The sequence below is a fragment of the Hemiscyllium ocellatum genome, chromosome 42 (genome assembly GCF_020745735.1).
Source record: "Hemiscyllium ocellatum isolate sHemOce1 chromosome 42, sHemOce1.pat.X.cur, whole genome shotgun sequence".
NCBI classification, from domain to species: Eukaryota; Metazoa; Chordata; class Chondrichthyes; order Orectolobiformes; family Hemiscylliidae; genus Hemiscyllium; species Hemiscyllium ocellatum.
In genome coordinates, this window is record NC_083442.1 from 11,338,972 (window position 1) to 11,356,604 (window position 17,633).

General features: G+C 44.9%; 1 protein-coding gene across 1 annotated transcript in view; it reads right to left on the reverse strand.

The window, feature by feature from the left end:
- The window catches only part of LOC132834692 (uncharacterized), a 29,664-nt gene extending 16,800 nt beyond the window's left edge, over positions 1-12,864 (reverse strand). The window contains exons 1-3 of the mRNA XM_060853651.1: positions 12,834-12,864; positions 12,577-12,675; positions 73-468 (exon numbers count right to left, since the gene is read on the reverse strand). Of these exons, the coding sequence (XP_060709634.1) occupies positions 73-468; positions 12,577-12,631 (451 nt within the window). The 5' untranslated portion in view covers positions 12,632-12,675; positions 12,834-12,864. The remainder of the gene's footprint in view (positions 1-72; positions 469-12,576; positions 12,676-12,833) is intronic.
- Positions 12,865-17,633: the final 4,769 nt, after the last annotated feature.

Here is a 17,633-nt window from a genome sequence, read left to right on the forward strand (position 1 = left end):
TCTCATTTTGTATTTCTCAAATATTCCCCCCGTAATCACACCCCAATACCTCCTCTTACCCAGTTCACATACCATTCAGCTTTACCACCAAGTTCAGGTGGTAGTCTTCACATCTAGGTCCTGTGAGTGTGATCCAGGATGGACAGATCGATGAGGCTCCTCCTGTGGAATTCAGAACAGTGCAGGTAAATACTGTTGAGTTATCTGGCTTCACATTGAATGTCAGCGAATTAGACTCCTTTTCATCTTTGGTCGTTGTGCATTGTCTGTGATGCTGTTTACTTTTCTTATGTCTGTTTTCTTCATAATCCCCATTGTTATCCATTGTTTTGCTACACGTCATTTCCTGAAATTCTGAACTGAGGTCACTGATCCAGCACAAGGCTCCAGTGTCTTCATCATCAGACAATTGGTTACAGTGCAGAGTGGGGACATTCTCTGATTGTAGGATATGGAGATCTATGGAGCCTGCAGGAAAATACCAGAATCAGAGGGAAATAAAATGTATTTAATTAAAAAAAATTAAACCTGCAATGAAAATCACACTGTGAATGAAGGAAGTGTGAATGTTTTTACGCCACACAATGAGTTGTCACAGTTATTTATTGTCATTTCTTTCACAAAGTTTTAGCATATAAGATATTTGCTTGGGATCCAATGACTGAGAGCAATATAGAAAACAACATTTTATTCACAATGTCCAATTATAATGCAGATTCAATAATCTCAAAATGTTTGAGACAATTGGTGGAAATGTTTAGTTGTTTCTAATCCATAGATTCACAGATTCATAGAGTCATACAGCACAGAAACAGACACTTTGGTCCAACCGGTCCATGCTGAACATAATCTCAAACTAAACTAGTCCCACTTACTTACTCTTTGCCCATATCCCTCCAAACCTTTCCTATTCATGTACTTATCGAAACGTCTTTTAAACATTGTAACTGTGCACACACTCGCCACTTCCTCAGGAAGTTGATTCCACACTTGAACCACCCTCTGTGTAAAACATTTGCCTCTCATGACTCTTTTAAATTATTCTCCTCTCACTTTAAGAACATGCCCGTTAGTCTTGAAATCCCCTTCCCTAGGGAAAAGACAGCTTCCATTAATCCTAGCTACATGACTCATGATTTTATAAACTTCTATAAGGTCACCTCTCAACTTCCTACGCTCTTGTGAAAGTCCCTATGCTCCAGTGGAAAATGTCCCAGCTGATCCGTCCTTTCTTTCCACACCCAGCAACATCTTCTTCTGAACTCTCTCCAGCTTATTAATATCCTTCCTAAAACTAGGTGACCAGAACTGGATACAATACTCCGGAAGAGGCCTTATTAGTGTCCTGTACAACCTCAACACGGTGTCCCAACTCATACTCAAGTGACTGAGCAATAAAGGCAAGCACGCGCCTATATTGATGTAAACTTCAAAGAATTATGTACCTGAACCCCTACATTCCTCTGCTCCAACGCACCACCCAAGGCCCTACCATTAATTGTATAAAGCTGACCCCTGTTTGTTTTCCCAATATGCAATACCTGGCATTTATCCAAATTGAAATTTAGATAATTTGAAGCTGCTTGAAAACTGAGTTAGGGAACTGGAGCTGGAGCTGGATGAACTGCAGATCAGCCGGTAGGCCGAGGGAGAAATTGAGAGGATGTACAGGGAGGTAGTCACTCCTCGGATTCAGGGTAAGGACAGCTGGGTTACAGTCGCGGGAGGAAAGGGAACTGACAAACAGAGCAGGGATCCCCTGTGGCCATTCCTCTCAGCAATAAGCATACTGTTTCGGATACTGCTGATGGGGATGGCCTACCAGGGGAAAACCATAGTTGTCTGGTCTCTGGCACTGAGGCTAGCACTATGGCTAGGAAGGGAAGGGGAGGAATAGAAAAGTGCTAGTGATAGGGGACTCATTAGTTTGACGAATTGGCAGGAGACTTTGTGGTCAGGAACGGGACTCCTGGAAGGTATGTGGCCTCCCCGGTGCAAGGGTGTAGGATGTTACAAATCGGGTTTACAAGATTCTGAATGGGGAGGGTGAGCAGCCAGAAATCCTGGTACATATTAGCACCAATGACATAGCCAAGGAAGGGATTGAGGATCTGAAAAGTGACTACAGAGAGTTTAGGTTGGAAGCTAAAGAACAGGATCTGTAGTGTTCTCAGGTTTGCTACTGGTGCCACGAGATAGTGAGGTGAGGAGTAGTCAGCAAGTGCAGCTTAACACATGGTTGCGAGGCTGGTGCAGGAGGGAGGGTTTCAGATATTTAGAACGTTGAGATGCCTTCTGTGGAAGGTGAGACCTGTACATGAAGGATGAGTTGCACTTAAACTGGAGGGGCACAAATGTCCTCGGTGGGAGCTTTGCTCGTGTGGGTCGGGTGGGTTTAAACTAGTTTGGCAAGGGGTTGGGAATCAGAGCCACACATCTGAGAGGGGGTTAGTTGTAGATGGGGCAGTGACAGGATGTAGTAAATTTATCAGGAAGGTTTCTCATGTGATGAAACAAAGGGATAGGTTCAACTGTGTCTGTTTTAATGTAAAAAGTGTCAGAAGTAAAAGTGATGAACTTAGAGCATGGATCAATACTTGGGAGTATGATGTTGTGGCCATAATGGAGACGTGGGTTTTACAGGGGCAGGAATGGTTGCTAGATGTTCCAGGGTTTAGAATGGTTGAAAAGAACAGGGAGGGTGGAAAAGAGAAAGGGGTGTAGTATTGCTAATCAGAGAGTGCACCACAGCTACAGAAACAAAGGTTATTGAGGAAGGTTTGTCTACTGAGTCAGAATGGGGGGAAGTTAGGAATAGCAAAGGAGCAGCTACCTCACTTGGAGTTTTCTACAGACTCTGTAATAGCAGTAAAGAGATCAAAGAACTCAAACTCATAGATTTTGGAAAAATGCAGAAGTAGCAGGGTTGTTGTTGTGGGTGACTTCAACTTTCCCAATATCGACTGGAACCTCCTTGGTGCAGATGGTTGGGATGGAGCCGTTTTTGTCAGGTGTGTTCAGGAGGGTTTCCTTACTCAGTATGTCGACAGACTGATGAGGGGAGAGGCCATTTTGGATTTGGGGCTCGGCATTGAGCCATGACAAGTGTCAGCTCTCGCAGTGGGAGAACACTTTGGTGACAGTGATCACAACTACCTCACATTTTCCATAACCACAGAGAAGAAAAGGAGCAGATACCATGGGAAGATATTTAATTGGGGAAAAGGAAATGATGACGCTACCAGATAGGATAGTACAGATTAGGAGCAATTTTTCCACAGAAAGGGCACAGCAGAGATGTGGAGACTGTTTAAGGAGCAATTGTTGTGAGTGATGCTTAAATTTGTTCCTCTGAGACAGGTAAAAAGAGGTAAGATTAAGGAGCCTTGGATGACAAGAACAGAGGAGCTTCTCATCAAAAGGAAGAAGGCTGCTTACGTAAGGTGGAGGAAGCAAGGATCTAGCATATCTTTAGAGGATTACAGGCTTGCTAGAAAGGAGCTCAGAAATGGACTGAGGAGAGACAGGTGGGGGCATGAAAAATGCTTGTCAGGAAGAATTAGGGAGAACCCAAAGGCATTTTACTCATACGTGAGGAATAAGAGAATGATCAGGGAGAAGGTAGGGCCAGTCAGGGATACTGTAAGGAACTTGTGCGTGGTGGTTTGAGCAAATAGGGGCAGCTCTAAATGAATTTTTTGCTTCGGTTTACACTAAGGAAAGGGACCTTGTTGTGAATGAGAACTTTGAGGAGCTGGAAAATAAGCTTGAATAGATCAAAATTGGTGGAGTTGATGTGCTGGAAATTTTGGTAAACATTAAGATTGATAAGTCCCCAGGGCCAGAGCATATTTATCCCAGGTTGCTCCGGGAAGCGAGAATGGAGGTTGCTAAGCCATTGGCGAAGATCTTTGCCTCCTCACTCTCCACAGGAGTTGTACCAGAGAATTGGAAGGAGGCGAATGTTGTTCCTCTTTTTATGAAGGGGAATAGGGAAATCCCTGGCAATTACAGACCAGTCAGTCTTACGCCTGGTCAGCAAGGTTTTGAAAGACTTCTGAGGTATAGGATTTATGACTATTTGGAAAAACGTAGTGTGATTAAAGGCAATTAGTATGGCTTTGTGAGGGACAGGTCATTCCTCACAAATCTTATTGAGTTCTTTGAGGAGGTGATGAGACAGGTTGACGAAGATCAGGCAGTGAATGTGGTGTATATGGATTTCAGCAAGGCATTTGATCAGGCTCATTCATAAAGTCAGGAAGTATGGAATACAAGGAGATTTGGCGATCTGGATTCAGAATTGGTTGACTGACAGAAGGCAGAGAATGGCTGTAGATGGAAAGTGTTCTGTCTGGAGGTCAATGTTGAGTGGTGTCCTGGAAGGCTCTGTTCTGGGCCTCTGCTCTTTGTAGATTTTATAAATAACGTGGATGGGGAGGTTGAAGGGTGGGTTAGTAAATTTGCCAATGACACAAAAGTTGGAGGTGCTGTTGATAGTATCGAGGGCTATTGCAGGCTACAGCGCGGCATAGACAAGATGCAAAGCTGGGCTGAGAAATGGCAGATCGAGTTCAACCTGGATAAATGCAAAGTGAAGCATTTTGGAAAGTCGAACCTGAAAGCTGAATATTGGATTAAAGACAAGATTCTTGGCAGTGTGGAGGAACAGAGGGATCTGGGTGTGCAAGTACATAGATCCCTCAAAGTTGCCAGCCAAGTGGATAGGGTTGTTAAGAAAGCACATGGTGTTTTGGCTTTCATTAACAGGGGATTGAGTTTAAGAGCAACGAGGTTTTGCTGCAGCTCTACAAAACCGTGGTGAGACCACGCTTGGAATATTGTGACCAGTTCTGATTCAAAATGTGTTTGCTGGAAAAGCGCAGCAGGTCAGGCAGCATCCAAGGAGTAGGCGAATCAATGTTTCGGGCATGAACCCTTCTTCATGAGCACTTTTCCAGCAACACATTTTCAGCTCTGATCTCCATCATCTGCAGTCTTCACTTTCTCCTCCAGTTCTGATTGCCCTATTGTAAGAAAGATATGGAGGTTTTGGAGAGGGTGCAAAGAAGGTTTGCCAGGATACTGCCTGGACTGGAAGGCTTGCCTTACAAAAAGAGGTTGACTAAGCTCAGATTTGTCTCTCTGGAGAGAAGGAGGAAGAGAGGTGACCTGATTGAGGTATACAAGGTAATGAGAGGCATGGATAGAGTCAATAGCCAGAGACTTTTCCCCAGGGCAGGATTGACTGGCACAAGGATCATAGTTTTAAGATATTAGGAGAAAGGAATAGAGGGGATGTCAGAGGAAGGTTCTTTATGCAGAGAGTTGTGAATGCATGGAATGAGTTGCCGGTGGTGATGGTGGAAGCAGAGTCATTGGGAACATTTAAGCGACTGCTGGACATGCACATGGACAGCAGTGAATTGAGGGGTGTATAGGTTAGGTTATTTTATCTTAGGTTAGGAATAATCCTTGGAGTTGAAGGGCCTGTTCTGTGCTGTACTTTTCTATGTTCTATGTTCTATGAACTCCATCCGCCATTTTTCAGTCCAATGTCCCAAATGATCAAAACCCTTTTGTAATCTTAGAAAATCTTCTTCACTGTCTACTATTCCATCAATATTGGTGTCATCTGTCAGCTTACAAACCATGCCTCATACATTCTCATCCAAGGAGATAGTGAGGACTGCAGATGTTGGCGAATCAGAGTCGATAAAGTGTGGCGCTGGATCAGCACAGCAGGTCAGGCAGCATCTGGGGAGAAGGGTCCGGCCCGAAATGTTGACTTTTCTCCTCCTCAGATGCTACCTGACCTGCTGCGTCTTTTCCAGTTCCACACATTCTCATCTAATTAATTTATATAAATGACAAACAAAAGAGGGCCCTGAGGAAAACTGCTGGTGACAGGCCTCAAGTCAAAAAACAACTCTCACCCTCTCTCTGTGTCTCCTGCCGTTAAGCCAACTACATATCCAATTGGCAAGCTCACCCTGAATCCCATGTTACCTAACTTTACTAATTACTCTACCATGCGAAACCCTGTCGAAACAAAGTCCAAACAAACAACCTTGAATGTTCGGTGGCATGGTAGTTCAGTGGTTAGCACTGCTGCCTTACAGTGCCAGGGACTTGGGTTTGATTCCAGCCTTGAGTGACTGTCTATGTGGAGTTTGCACATTCTCCCAGTGTCTGCATGGGTTTCCTCCCACAGTCCAAAGATGTGCAAGTTAGGTGAATTGGCCATGCTAAATTGCCCATATAGTTTAGGGATGTGTAGAATAGGTTCATTAGTCAGGGATAAATATAGTGTAGGGGAATGGGTCTGGGAGTCTTGTTGGGCCTGTATCCATACTGCAGGGATTCTATGCTCTGCCCTCATTAATTATTTTGGTAACTTGCTCAAAAAACGCATTCAAATTTGTGAAATACAATTTTTCCAGTTGAGACCGGAGTGATCACAGCCATAAATGGCCAAAGCGTAGCAGAGAAAGTCTTATTTGAAACTGCCTGAACCCTGAGTTCCTCACTGGTGACTCTTTGAGAACATGCTGGACTCACTGAAAACTGCCTCACTAACAGGAAATACGATTGCCTCTCTTACCCACACCTTGCACAGCCTGGTCCTGTCAAATCCATGGACAAGTTCTGCATCCATCCCCAGATCTTTCCCTCATCCCTTCATCCTTTAGCAAGTCCACTTTATTGCAGGACTTCACAATCCATCTCCACCTCCCCTATTCATTGCTTGATAGCCATCCAACTTGCTCCCATTGATTGCTCTGTTGTCAAGCCTCCGTTCCTCAACCTGCCCTCAGTGTTTCAAGAACATCCATTCCTACCTCACTTGCAGTGCTGCTAGAACCTATCACAATCTAATACCCTTGATTCTGGATCAGTGGTGCTGGAAGAGCACAGCAGTTCAGGCAGCATCCAAGGAGCAGCGAAATCGACGTTTCGGGCAAAAGCCCTTCATCAGAAATAAAGGCAGTGAGCCTGAGGCGTGGAGAGATAAGCTAGAGGAGGGTGGGGGTGGGGAGAGAGTAGCATAGAGTACAATGGGTGAGTGGGGGAGGGGATGAAGGTGATAGGTCAGGGAGGAGAGGGTGGAGTGGATAGGTGGAAAAGGAGATAGGCAGGTGGGACAAGTCCCGACAAGTCATGGGGACAGGGCTGAGGCTGAGCTGGAAGTTTGGAACTAGGGTGAGGTGGGGAAAGGGGAAATGAGGAAAGTGTTGAAGTTCACATTGATGCCCTGGGGTTGAAGTGTTCCAAGGCAGAAGATGAGGCATTCTTCCTCCAGGCGTCTGGTGGTGAGGGAGCGGCAGTGATGGAGGCCTAGGACCTCCATGTCCTCGGCAGAGTGGGAGGGGAGTTGAAATGTTGGGCCACGGGGCGGTGTGGTTGATTGGTGCGGGTGTCCCGGAGATGTTCCCTAAAGCGCTCTGCTAGGAGGTGCCCAGTCTCCCCAATGTAGAGGAGACTGAATCGGGAGCAACTGTACCTTCTGGCTTTCACAGAACACAGGCTCCCAAAGCCAGAACCATCACTCATATCCTACCCTACGACAGCATCTGGCTCATCAGTTACTCCTGTCTTTTCTCTTCAATCACTGAGTTTAACCTTTTCTTGACATCCCTCACACACTTACTCAGAAAACCAATCACGCTGAACCATTCTCAGCTGCTAATCAATTACCTTCCCTCCATCTTAGGTGCAGAGCTAGTTTTGATTAATGATTGCAGTATTTGGCTGACTTATAATCTTTCAGTCTGTACCCAGATGGTGTGAGACCCTAAAATATCCAGCATCAAACTGATAAACAGCAAGTAACACTGAAAAATATTCAACTGACAAATTTATTCTTGAAAGAGATGATGATGGACTAACTATGTCTTTTGAGACACAAAAAAACTGCAGATGCTGGAATCCAAAATAGACAGACAGGAGGCTGGAAGAACACAGGAAGCCAGACAGTATCAGGGGATGGAGAAGTCAATGTTTTGGGTGTAACCCTTCTTCAGGACTGGGGAGTGGGTGTAAGGGGAGCTGTAGATAAAAGGGGTGACAGGGCAGGAGGGTGAAGTGGTGATAGGTGAAGGCAGGTAGAGGGTACCTGGTTGATCAATGAAGCCCTGGGAGTGGTGGAAGGGGTGGGGAGGAGCTGGGAAGAGAGGTTATTTGAAATTGGATGACTCATTGTTGAGTCCTCCGGGCTGTAGGCTGCCCAGCGGGAATGTAAGGTGTTGTTCCTCCAATTTGCGGTTTAGTTCATTGTGGCAATGGAAGAGGCCAAGGATTGTCATGTTGGAAAGGGAGTGGGAAGGGGAATTAAACTGGGCAGTGACTGGGAGGTCAGGTCGGCTCGTGTGGGCCCAGCTGAGATGCTTGGTGATTCATTCCCTCAGTTCACACTCGGTCTCCCCTACTTCCCGGTGTAGGGAAGACCATACTGGGAGTATCTGATGGGGTAAACTAGGTTAGAGGAGAGGCTGGTGAACCTCTGTCTCACCTGGAAGGACTGTTTGGTGCCCTGGATAGAGGTGAGGGCAGGGGGTGGGGATGGTGGTGTACCAGCAGGTTTTGCATCTTTTCTGGTTGCAGGGGAAGGTACCTCAGGGTTCGGGGGTGGGGAGGGGTATTGGTGGGGAGGGTGGCACAAACTAAGGACTGTCGAAGGGAACGGTCCTTGTGGAAGGCAGAGACGGGTGGGGAGGGGAAGATGTTCTTGGTGGTGGGCTCTAGTTGGAGTTGGCAGAAGTGTTTAAGGACGATATGTTGGATGCGGAGACTGTGGGGTGGTAGGTGAGGTCCTTGTGCCCGAAATGTCGATTCTCCTGCTCTCTGGAAGCTGACTAACCTGCTGTGTTTTTCCAGCACCACACCACAACCAAGAAAGACAAGGGCAGCAATGGCAGGGAGCAACCTCCAAGTTCCCCTCCGGGTCACAAACCATTCTAAACTGGACATAAACCACTGAGTCTAAACCTGAAACTGCCAACCTGAATCAGGGGAATGCTCGCAACACTCGCTTCAGGGGAATTGCAACCACTCAAGAGGAAAGGCCACCTGAAGACCCTGATATAAGAGGCACCACATAAACATATTACAGAGAGATCTGGGTGTTCAGGCCCATTGTTCCCTGAAGGTGGCAACACAGGTCAGTAGAATGGTCAAGAAGATATGCGACATGCTTTTCTTAATCGAATGGGGTATTGAGTACAAGAGTTGGCAGGTCGTGTTACAGTTGTACAGGACTTTGGTTCAGCCACATTTGGAATACTGCGTACAGTTCTGGTCATCACATTACCAAAAGGATGTCGGTGCTTTGGAGAGGGTGGAGAGGAGGTTCACAGGATATTGTCTGGTATGGAGGGGTGCAAACTATCAGGAGAGGTTGAGTAGATTAGGATTATTTTAATTGGAAAGTAGGAGGTTGAGGGTGGGGGTGGGGGGGCTGATTGAGATCTACACAATCATGAGAGGTATAGACAGGGTGGATAGCAAGAAGCTTTTACCCACAGTGCGGAACTAGGGGTCACGAGGTAAAGGTGAGAGGGGAATAGTTTCAGGGAGGTATACATGGAAAGTTCTTTACACAGAGGATGGTGGGTGCCTGGAACGCGTTGCCAGTGGAGGTGGTAGAGGCAGGCACGGTAACGTCATTTAAGATGTATTTAGACAGATGCATGAATGGGCAGGGAGCAGGGGGATATAGATCCTTGGAAAATAGGTGACAGGTTTAGGTAGAGATTCTGGATAGGTGCAGGCTTGGAGGGCCGAAGGGCCTGTTCCTTTGTTCTTTGTTCTTTTTAATTTGTTCTTTGTAAGCATTGCATTTTGACTTATGATTAACAGGTTTCCAATCAGCCTGTTTATGAATGCTCCTTTCTAGATGGTTAGTTGTTAAGATGCGATGGTGAAATTACCAAGGGTGCTGAATGGTTGGTTTAAGTTCCCAAAAAGAGGATTCATAAAATCACTAACATGGATTTGCTTTTGCAAAGTGAATATCTAATTATACGCCAGCCCCACTGTAATAATGCTGACAAATTATAACTGAAGATCCCAAGCCAAACTTAAGCTGAGTGGTTAGCACTGCTGCCCCACAGCACCAGAGATCCACGTTCAATCCCAGCTGGGGACAACTGTCTGTGTGGAGTTTGCACGTTCTCCCCGTTTCTGCGTGGGTTTCCTTTGGGTGCTCCGGTTTCCTCCCACAGCGCAAAGATGTGCAGGTTAGGTGAATTGGCCATGGGAAATTGCAAATAGCCATTGAGGGATATGTAGGTTAGATGCATTAGTCTGGGGTAAATGTAGAATAATGGCAAATGGGTCTGGGTGAGGTCATCTTCGGAGGGTTGGTGTGGAATTGTTGGGCCAAATGGCTTGTTTACACACTGTAGGGATTCTATTTCAAAATGAGGACTGCAGATACTAGAGATCAGAGTTGGGAGTGTGGTGTTGGAAAAGCACAGCAGGTCAGGCAGCATCCGACGAGCAAGAGAATTGACATTTCGGGCATAAGGAATCCTGATGAAGGGCTTATGCCCGAAACATCGATTCTCCTGCTCCTCGAATGCTGCCTGACCTGCTGTGCTTTTTCAGCACCACACTCCCAACTCTGATCTCTAGTATCTGCAGTCCTCATTTTCTCCCTGTAGGGATTCTATGTACTATGTTCAATTTAATTAGAAAACAGACATCAGCCACATTGTAATTATCGTAGGAACTAATATCATTTTCATTTACAGAGTAGAGTCTGTCTGGCCAAAACCCTTCTGAAACCATATGTTCAATTCCTACAAACTATTTGGATAAACTGCAATGGTTTAGCCATCATTTTAGGTGCATGCTGGGTAATACAAATCATCTGCATGTAGAATGTATAGTACAGGAGGAGGCCATTCAGCCTCCTGGTACTTGACAATCTTAATGTTCCACATGGAGGTCCTCCCAGCCCTGTTGATCAAATTCTCTCTGCATACCCTTCTAACTCATCTCAATCTTTAAGAATTACATTCCTCAAGAGAAGCATCATTCCTCAGTCAGACCATCTGGGATAAGATCAGCTTTACTCTAGAAATATAGATTAGAGTCTCTACAGTGTGGAAACAGGCCCTTCGGCCCAACAAGTCAACACTTCCCCTCCGAAGAGTAATCCACCCAAACACATTCCCCTACCCTATATTTACCCCTGACTAATGCACCTAACACAGTGGGCAATTTAGCATGGCCATTTCACTGACCTGCACATCTTTGGCTTGTGGGAGGAAACTGGAGCACGCAGACATGGGGAAAATGTACAAACTCCACGCAGTCAGTCAGGAATTGAACCCAGACTCCTGGTGCTGTGAAGCAGCAGTGCTAACCACTGAGCCACCGTACACGGGTGCAGGGGGGGAACAGATCAGCTTCAAAGGTCTTTCTGCCAATGTACAATGGGGGTCCATCCAGTTATCGGACTCTCCCAGTGACTCAATGTACGTAAGTGTAGTTTTGTATCAGTAAGAAATGTCTTGAATTTGTTCATTCTCCATGTGTAAAGGCTGCACAGAACTGATCTGCTCCAGTGACTATGTATGAATATGAAGATATTTTATGAATGAAGCATCTTTGAAATAAGAAAGGAATACGTCATTCAGCACTTCAAGCCAGCTCCATCAGTATCTTGTTCCTGTTTCTCCTCCCTATCATTTGAATACTTTAGCTCTAAAAACTATATCCAATGCCTTTCTGAAAATATTATTCTGGTCTCAATTTTTTTTTGTGTCAGACAATCCCGCCAGCTCCCCACTCTCTAGGTGCAGAAATTTCCTCTCAGTCCTAAATGGTGCACCCCGAAAGTTTAAACTGTGAACCCTGGGTTTTTTTGAACTCCAGTCAATATAGTCCTAACTGATACAATCTGTCCTCAGGCATTAGTCCTGTTACCCCAGGTATCAATCTAGTATCAGTCTGGTAAACTTTCATAGCACTCCCTCCCTAGTCAGAATATCCCTCCTCAGATAGAGACTGAAACTGCACACAACACTCCTGTATAGTCTCACTAAGCCCTGCACAAGTGCAGCAAATCCTCATATGAGGATTTAATGCAATCATCTTTGTACTGTTGTAACACGGAGTTTTAAAAAAAAGACATGTCCAGCATCAATGGAAACCATTTGTCCTACGCTGCAGTCAAATCCATTGCTTCCACATTCCTGTATCCTCATCTAGTTCAAATGCTTGTATAATTTTCATTTAAAACACACCAACTTGTGTCTGTATATATGTGCGTCCATATTAATAAATATCTGCATAAAATATGCAGCTATCCAGCTGGCAAAACCCTCTGTGTAAAGAACTTTCTTCTAATCTCTTCTTATTCACTTCATGCAAATTTTAAACAGGCAATGATTCATAATAATCTTGTGATGGCGAGTGAATATATTTTCTGAAAGCAAGGACTGTGATGTGCCTTCATTAGACATCCAAACAACAGCAGCACTAGTGGGAGTTGCCATTTAAATATTGATGTTTCTCCAATGAGATACAGATAGAAACAGACATTTCCAGATAAAGTTTAATTCTTACCATTAACTTGTTGAAGTAGAACAAACAGACTGAACAGCAATGCAGTGAGTGCCATGGCAGATTGTAGAGAACCCTCAGTGCTCGTTTCACAATCCGTTTCTGATTTCCGTAAAAGAAAAAGAGAAGTTATTGTTAAAGGGGTCGAAGGAAACAAAGAGCAGCTTCCTGTTTCTCAATTCAGATGCAATTTAGAAAGTGGCATTTTTAAAAAATATATATTCACGGTATGTGGGGTTGCTGTCCTGGCTGTGCCTTACCTCTCTCTAACTGTCCTGAAGGTGAACTGTCTTCCTGAGACACTGAGTCTCACAAGGCTGTCAGGGAGAAACATAAACCGGAATTGCTGGAGAAACACAGCAGGTCTGGCAGCATCTGTGGGAAGAAAGCAAAGTTAATTTTTCAAGTCCCATGGCTCTTCATCAGAACTGTTAGCAATTGAGAAAAAGTGGCATTTATGCCGAAAGTGACGTGGGAGATTGGGTGAGGGGGGGGGGGGGGGGGGCGGGGGGGGGGGGGGGGGGGGGGCTGCTGGGAAAGGGTGAGTGGATTGTTGAAGATGGAGCCCAGAGAGAAAGAGAGACATGAACGGACTTGGTAAACAAGGAGATAATGGATAGCAGGCCAGGACAGAAGAAAAGCTGAATGACAGCAAACTTAGAATCCCTATTGTGTGCAAATTAAAGTGCAAGTTTGGTGCCCAATATGCCAACATTTTCATGCACAGGTTCAAACAAGACTTCTTCTGTACACAGGACCTACAACCAACATTATACACCATATATTTATATATATATGCACACCAGGTATATTGATGATATTTTCTTCCTCTGGACCCATGGCAAGGATTCACTGAAACAACTACACGGTGACATCAACAAGTTTCATCCCACCATCAAACTCACCATGGATGACTCTTTAGTATTTTGGAGACATGCATCTCCATCAAGGATGGGCACATCAGCACCTCACACTATCGCAAACCCATGGATAACCTCATAGTGTTTCACTTCTCTAACTTCCACCCTAAATATATTAAAATAGCCATCCCATACAGACAAGCCCTACGCATACACAGGATCTGTTCAGATGAGGAGGAACATGACAGGCACTTGGAAGTACTCAAGGATGCCCTCATAAGAACAGGGTACGATGCCCAATTCATCAACCGCCAGTTCCGATGTGCCATGATGAGAAACCGTAATGACCTCCTCAGGAGACAGACACGAGCTGCAAACAACAGGGTACCCTTTCATTGTCCAGTACTTCCCAGGAACCAAATAACTATATTATGTTCTTCACAGCCTGTAGCACATTATCAATGAGGATGAGCACCTCGCCAAGACCCTCCCCACACCTCCACTGCTTGCCTTTAAACAACCGCCAAACCTCAAACAGATCATTGTTCACAGCAAACTGCCCGGCTTTCAGGACAACGTCATACAACCCTGTCATGGTAGATGCTGCAACCGTGTCAGAGTGTGGTCATTACGCGTGGGGACACCTCACACCATGTACGTGGCAGGTACTCATGTGACTCAGCCAACGTTGTCTATCTCATACCCCGCAGGCAAGCATGCCCTGAGGCATGGTACATTGGCGAGACTGAGCAGATGCTACAACAACTGTTGAATGGACACCGCACAACAATCAACAAAGGGTGTGTTCCCTCCCAGTCGGCGAACACTTCAGTGGTCCAGAACCTTTGACCTGGGACCTTTGGGTGACTGTCCTTCAAGGTGGACTTCGGGACAGGCATCAATGCAGAGTGGCAGGCCAGAGGCTGATAACCATGGTACCCATGGGGATGGCCTCAACCGGGACCTTGGGTTCATGTCACATTACGGGTGACCCCACTAAACTATACACTCTCTCACATACATGCACACAAGTGACACACACAAGCACACACACATACTCCTGCAGACCCACACTCATACGCTCACACATCCACCCTCTAAGTGACTTATACTCCATCTCTCACACACACACACACACACACACACACACACACACACACACACACACACACACACACACACACACACACACAGTCTCTCACAGACACTCACACCCCCCCATGCAGACACTCACTTGGTCTCCCCTGCATGCACACACATATATGTTTGAGGGGTGAATTTGTACTTGCAGAATTACATTGTACTTTGCTGAAAAGCCATGTAAGTCTATGTAAGACTCTGTAAATCCCACTTTAGAAACAGAATCAGTCTGACCTAAAATTGGGTCACAGGCAGACTTTTTTTTTAAAGATATTTTTATTAGAAATTTAATATTTTGACAGATTTACAAAAATAAACAGAACTTTCAAGCACAAACATTAATATAAAAATAGATCTTAAATATATAATCATCAAAATTCAAAGGAATGATACTAAAGAAGAAAGAAAAACAATGAAACTCAGTTAACTACTAATCTAATCCACAATTATCCAGAGTGTATAGTTGAGTCACTTACATCCTTCAAACAAGAGAAAATGTTCTCTAATACACTCATAACAGTATAATAAAAAGGAAACTATTTCCAAACAATAAGAGCAAAAAAAAACATGTTTGAATGGAGATCCTCCCCCCTGTTCTCAGGGGGCCTTACTTCCTTTCTAAAGGTCCACCATATCCTCTCCCAAACAGTGTCCCACCCTTGACCCGGGCGCTCCTTAATAGGATTTAGATATAATACCGAGCTAGAGTTGACAGTGAGCGCCCCACCCCCACCCCTCCCCACCCATACCTGAGTATATCTGATACATCAATGCCACGTACAAACACACATAACTATAAAATTACAACTCCAACAAATTACAATTAAGTATAATAACATAAAATAGCAAGAGAAGACAACCCTGCTCCCAGAAGCAAAAGTAAAGTAGAGTAAAGTATCCACTTCTCCCCACGGAGTGTGGAAGAGGCAAGCCAACATAAATTGTCTCTTACGATTTATTTAAACGAGTCTAAAAGTTCCTTAGCCTCTTCTGGTGATCTAAAATTATACTCGGATCCTTCGTGGGTAAAGCATAACGTCGCTGGGTAGCGTAAGGTGTATTGAATATTTAAGTTCCTTAGACATTTTTTCACCTCATCAAACGCCTTCCTCCTTCGTGCCAAAGCCGGGGAGAAGTCCTGAAATAACATAATCTTGGATCCTTCATGAATCATAGCTTTAGGATCCTTTCCAAGATTTCTGGAGGCATCCAGGAGTATCTGCCTCTCCCTATAACTCTGCAGCCGGAACAGGACCGGGCGTGGGCGCTGGTTTGGGCCAGATCCGCGTGCTGCGACCCGGTAGGCCCACTCCACCCGTACCCGGTCAGTTTCAGCCCCCAGGTTTAAAAGCTGGGGCAGCCATCGCTCCAGAAATAATGCTAACTGTCCCTTCTCTTCTTGTTCAGGGAGGCCCAGAAGACGGATATTCTTTCTCCGATTTCTATTATCCAGGTCATCCATGTAGATTTCAAAGGCCCGGACTCTCTGCTCCAGAGCTCGCACCTGTTCTGCAGCTGTTTGTGCTGCAGCCTCGGAGGTCGTGGCCTTTAGCTCCGCCCCCTCCACTCGGCCCTGTAATTCCTCGAGAGCCTGGCTGTACTTTTGTAACTTTTCTTCGAATGCATTCCATCTCTGTCTGGATTCTACAATGAAATTGACGAGTGTCGTTTCCAGCCTGGCAATCATCTCTTCAAGGCCTGTTTTTACATCAGCTGCAGCCGGAGGAGGAGAGGAGGGTGGGGGAGGGGTCTTTGTTTTCTGAGAGCTGCGGGATCCCTTTGGTTTACTCATTATCCACTTAATATTAAACTGCTTAAATATAATAGTAAGCAGCTAATTAAGGTTAGAAAATTTTTTTGGGTGGTTTGGTAAGTGTGGTGGGGGTGAGTAACTCACTTTACCCAGGTTTTGGGAAGAGCTCTGTAAACTCAGACTTGCTGAGTCGCCGCCATCTTGGATCTCCCCACAGGCAGACTTTAACCTCACACCTTCAATGCATTATCTGAGCTGAAATGGCACCTATTGTTAAAGCTATCTTGAGCATGTAACTTTACAGAAGTTCTGGAATTTACATATGACTGAACTGAAACTACCATGGTCATTCTAAAAGATGAAAGACTTAAGCTAAATGTGTTTAATATTACATTAATGACACTGCAATCCTGTTGCTATAAAGTCTGTGTCTTATGATTCTGCTCCACAACCACCTGATGGAGCAGCGCTCCGAAAGCTAGTGCCTCCAAATAAACCTGTTGGACTATAACCTGGTGTTGTGTGATTTTTAACTTGGAAAAGCATGAGTCAGTTAGGGATAGTCAGCATAGATTTGGTCATGCCTAACAAATTTGCTTAAATTTTTCAAAAAATGTGATCAAGTGTGTGGATGAGGAAAGTTCAGCTGATAGAGTTTAAATCGATTTTAGCAAAGGTTCTGAAAAGGTCCCACATGGGAGTCTAATTGAGAAGGAATTCAGGGAGGTAGATAAGAAACTGGCTTAGTGACAGGACACAGAGGGTAGTTTGAGTTACTGGAGGCCAGTGTCCAGAGATGTACCACAAGGATCAGTGCTGGGATCCTTATTGGTTGTTATAGTAGTAAATGGTATAGATGAAAATATGTGGGGAGAATGTTAAGCAAGTTTGCAGATGACAACATGGTTGGTAAAGTGGTTAATAGTGGAAAAAGATGGTTGTAGGTTAGAGGAAGATATAGATGGGTTAGTCAGATAGCCAGACAGTGGCAGCTGACATTTAACCCTGATAAATGTGAGGTGATGCACTTTGAAAGAAGAAAAGAAGTGAGGAAGTATTTATGGAATGGCGGGACACTGGGTAGCTTAGATGATCAGAGGGATCTTGGGGTAATTATTCACAGATCTCTGAAGTCAGCAGAGCACTTGAATAGGACAGTTAAAAAGGCATATGGGATACTCGCTTTCATCAGTTGTGGCATGAAAAGAGTAAAGAGGTAATGTTGGTGTTGTACATATTGTTGGTTATGCCACAGGTGGAATACTGTGTGCAGTCCTGGTCATCTCCCTACAGAAAGGAAGCAATAG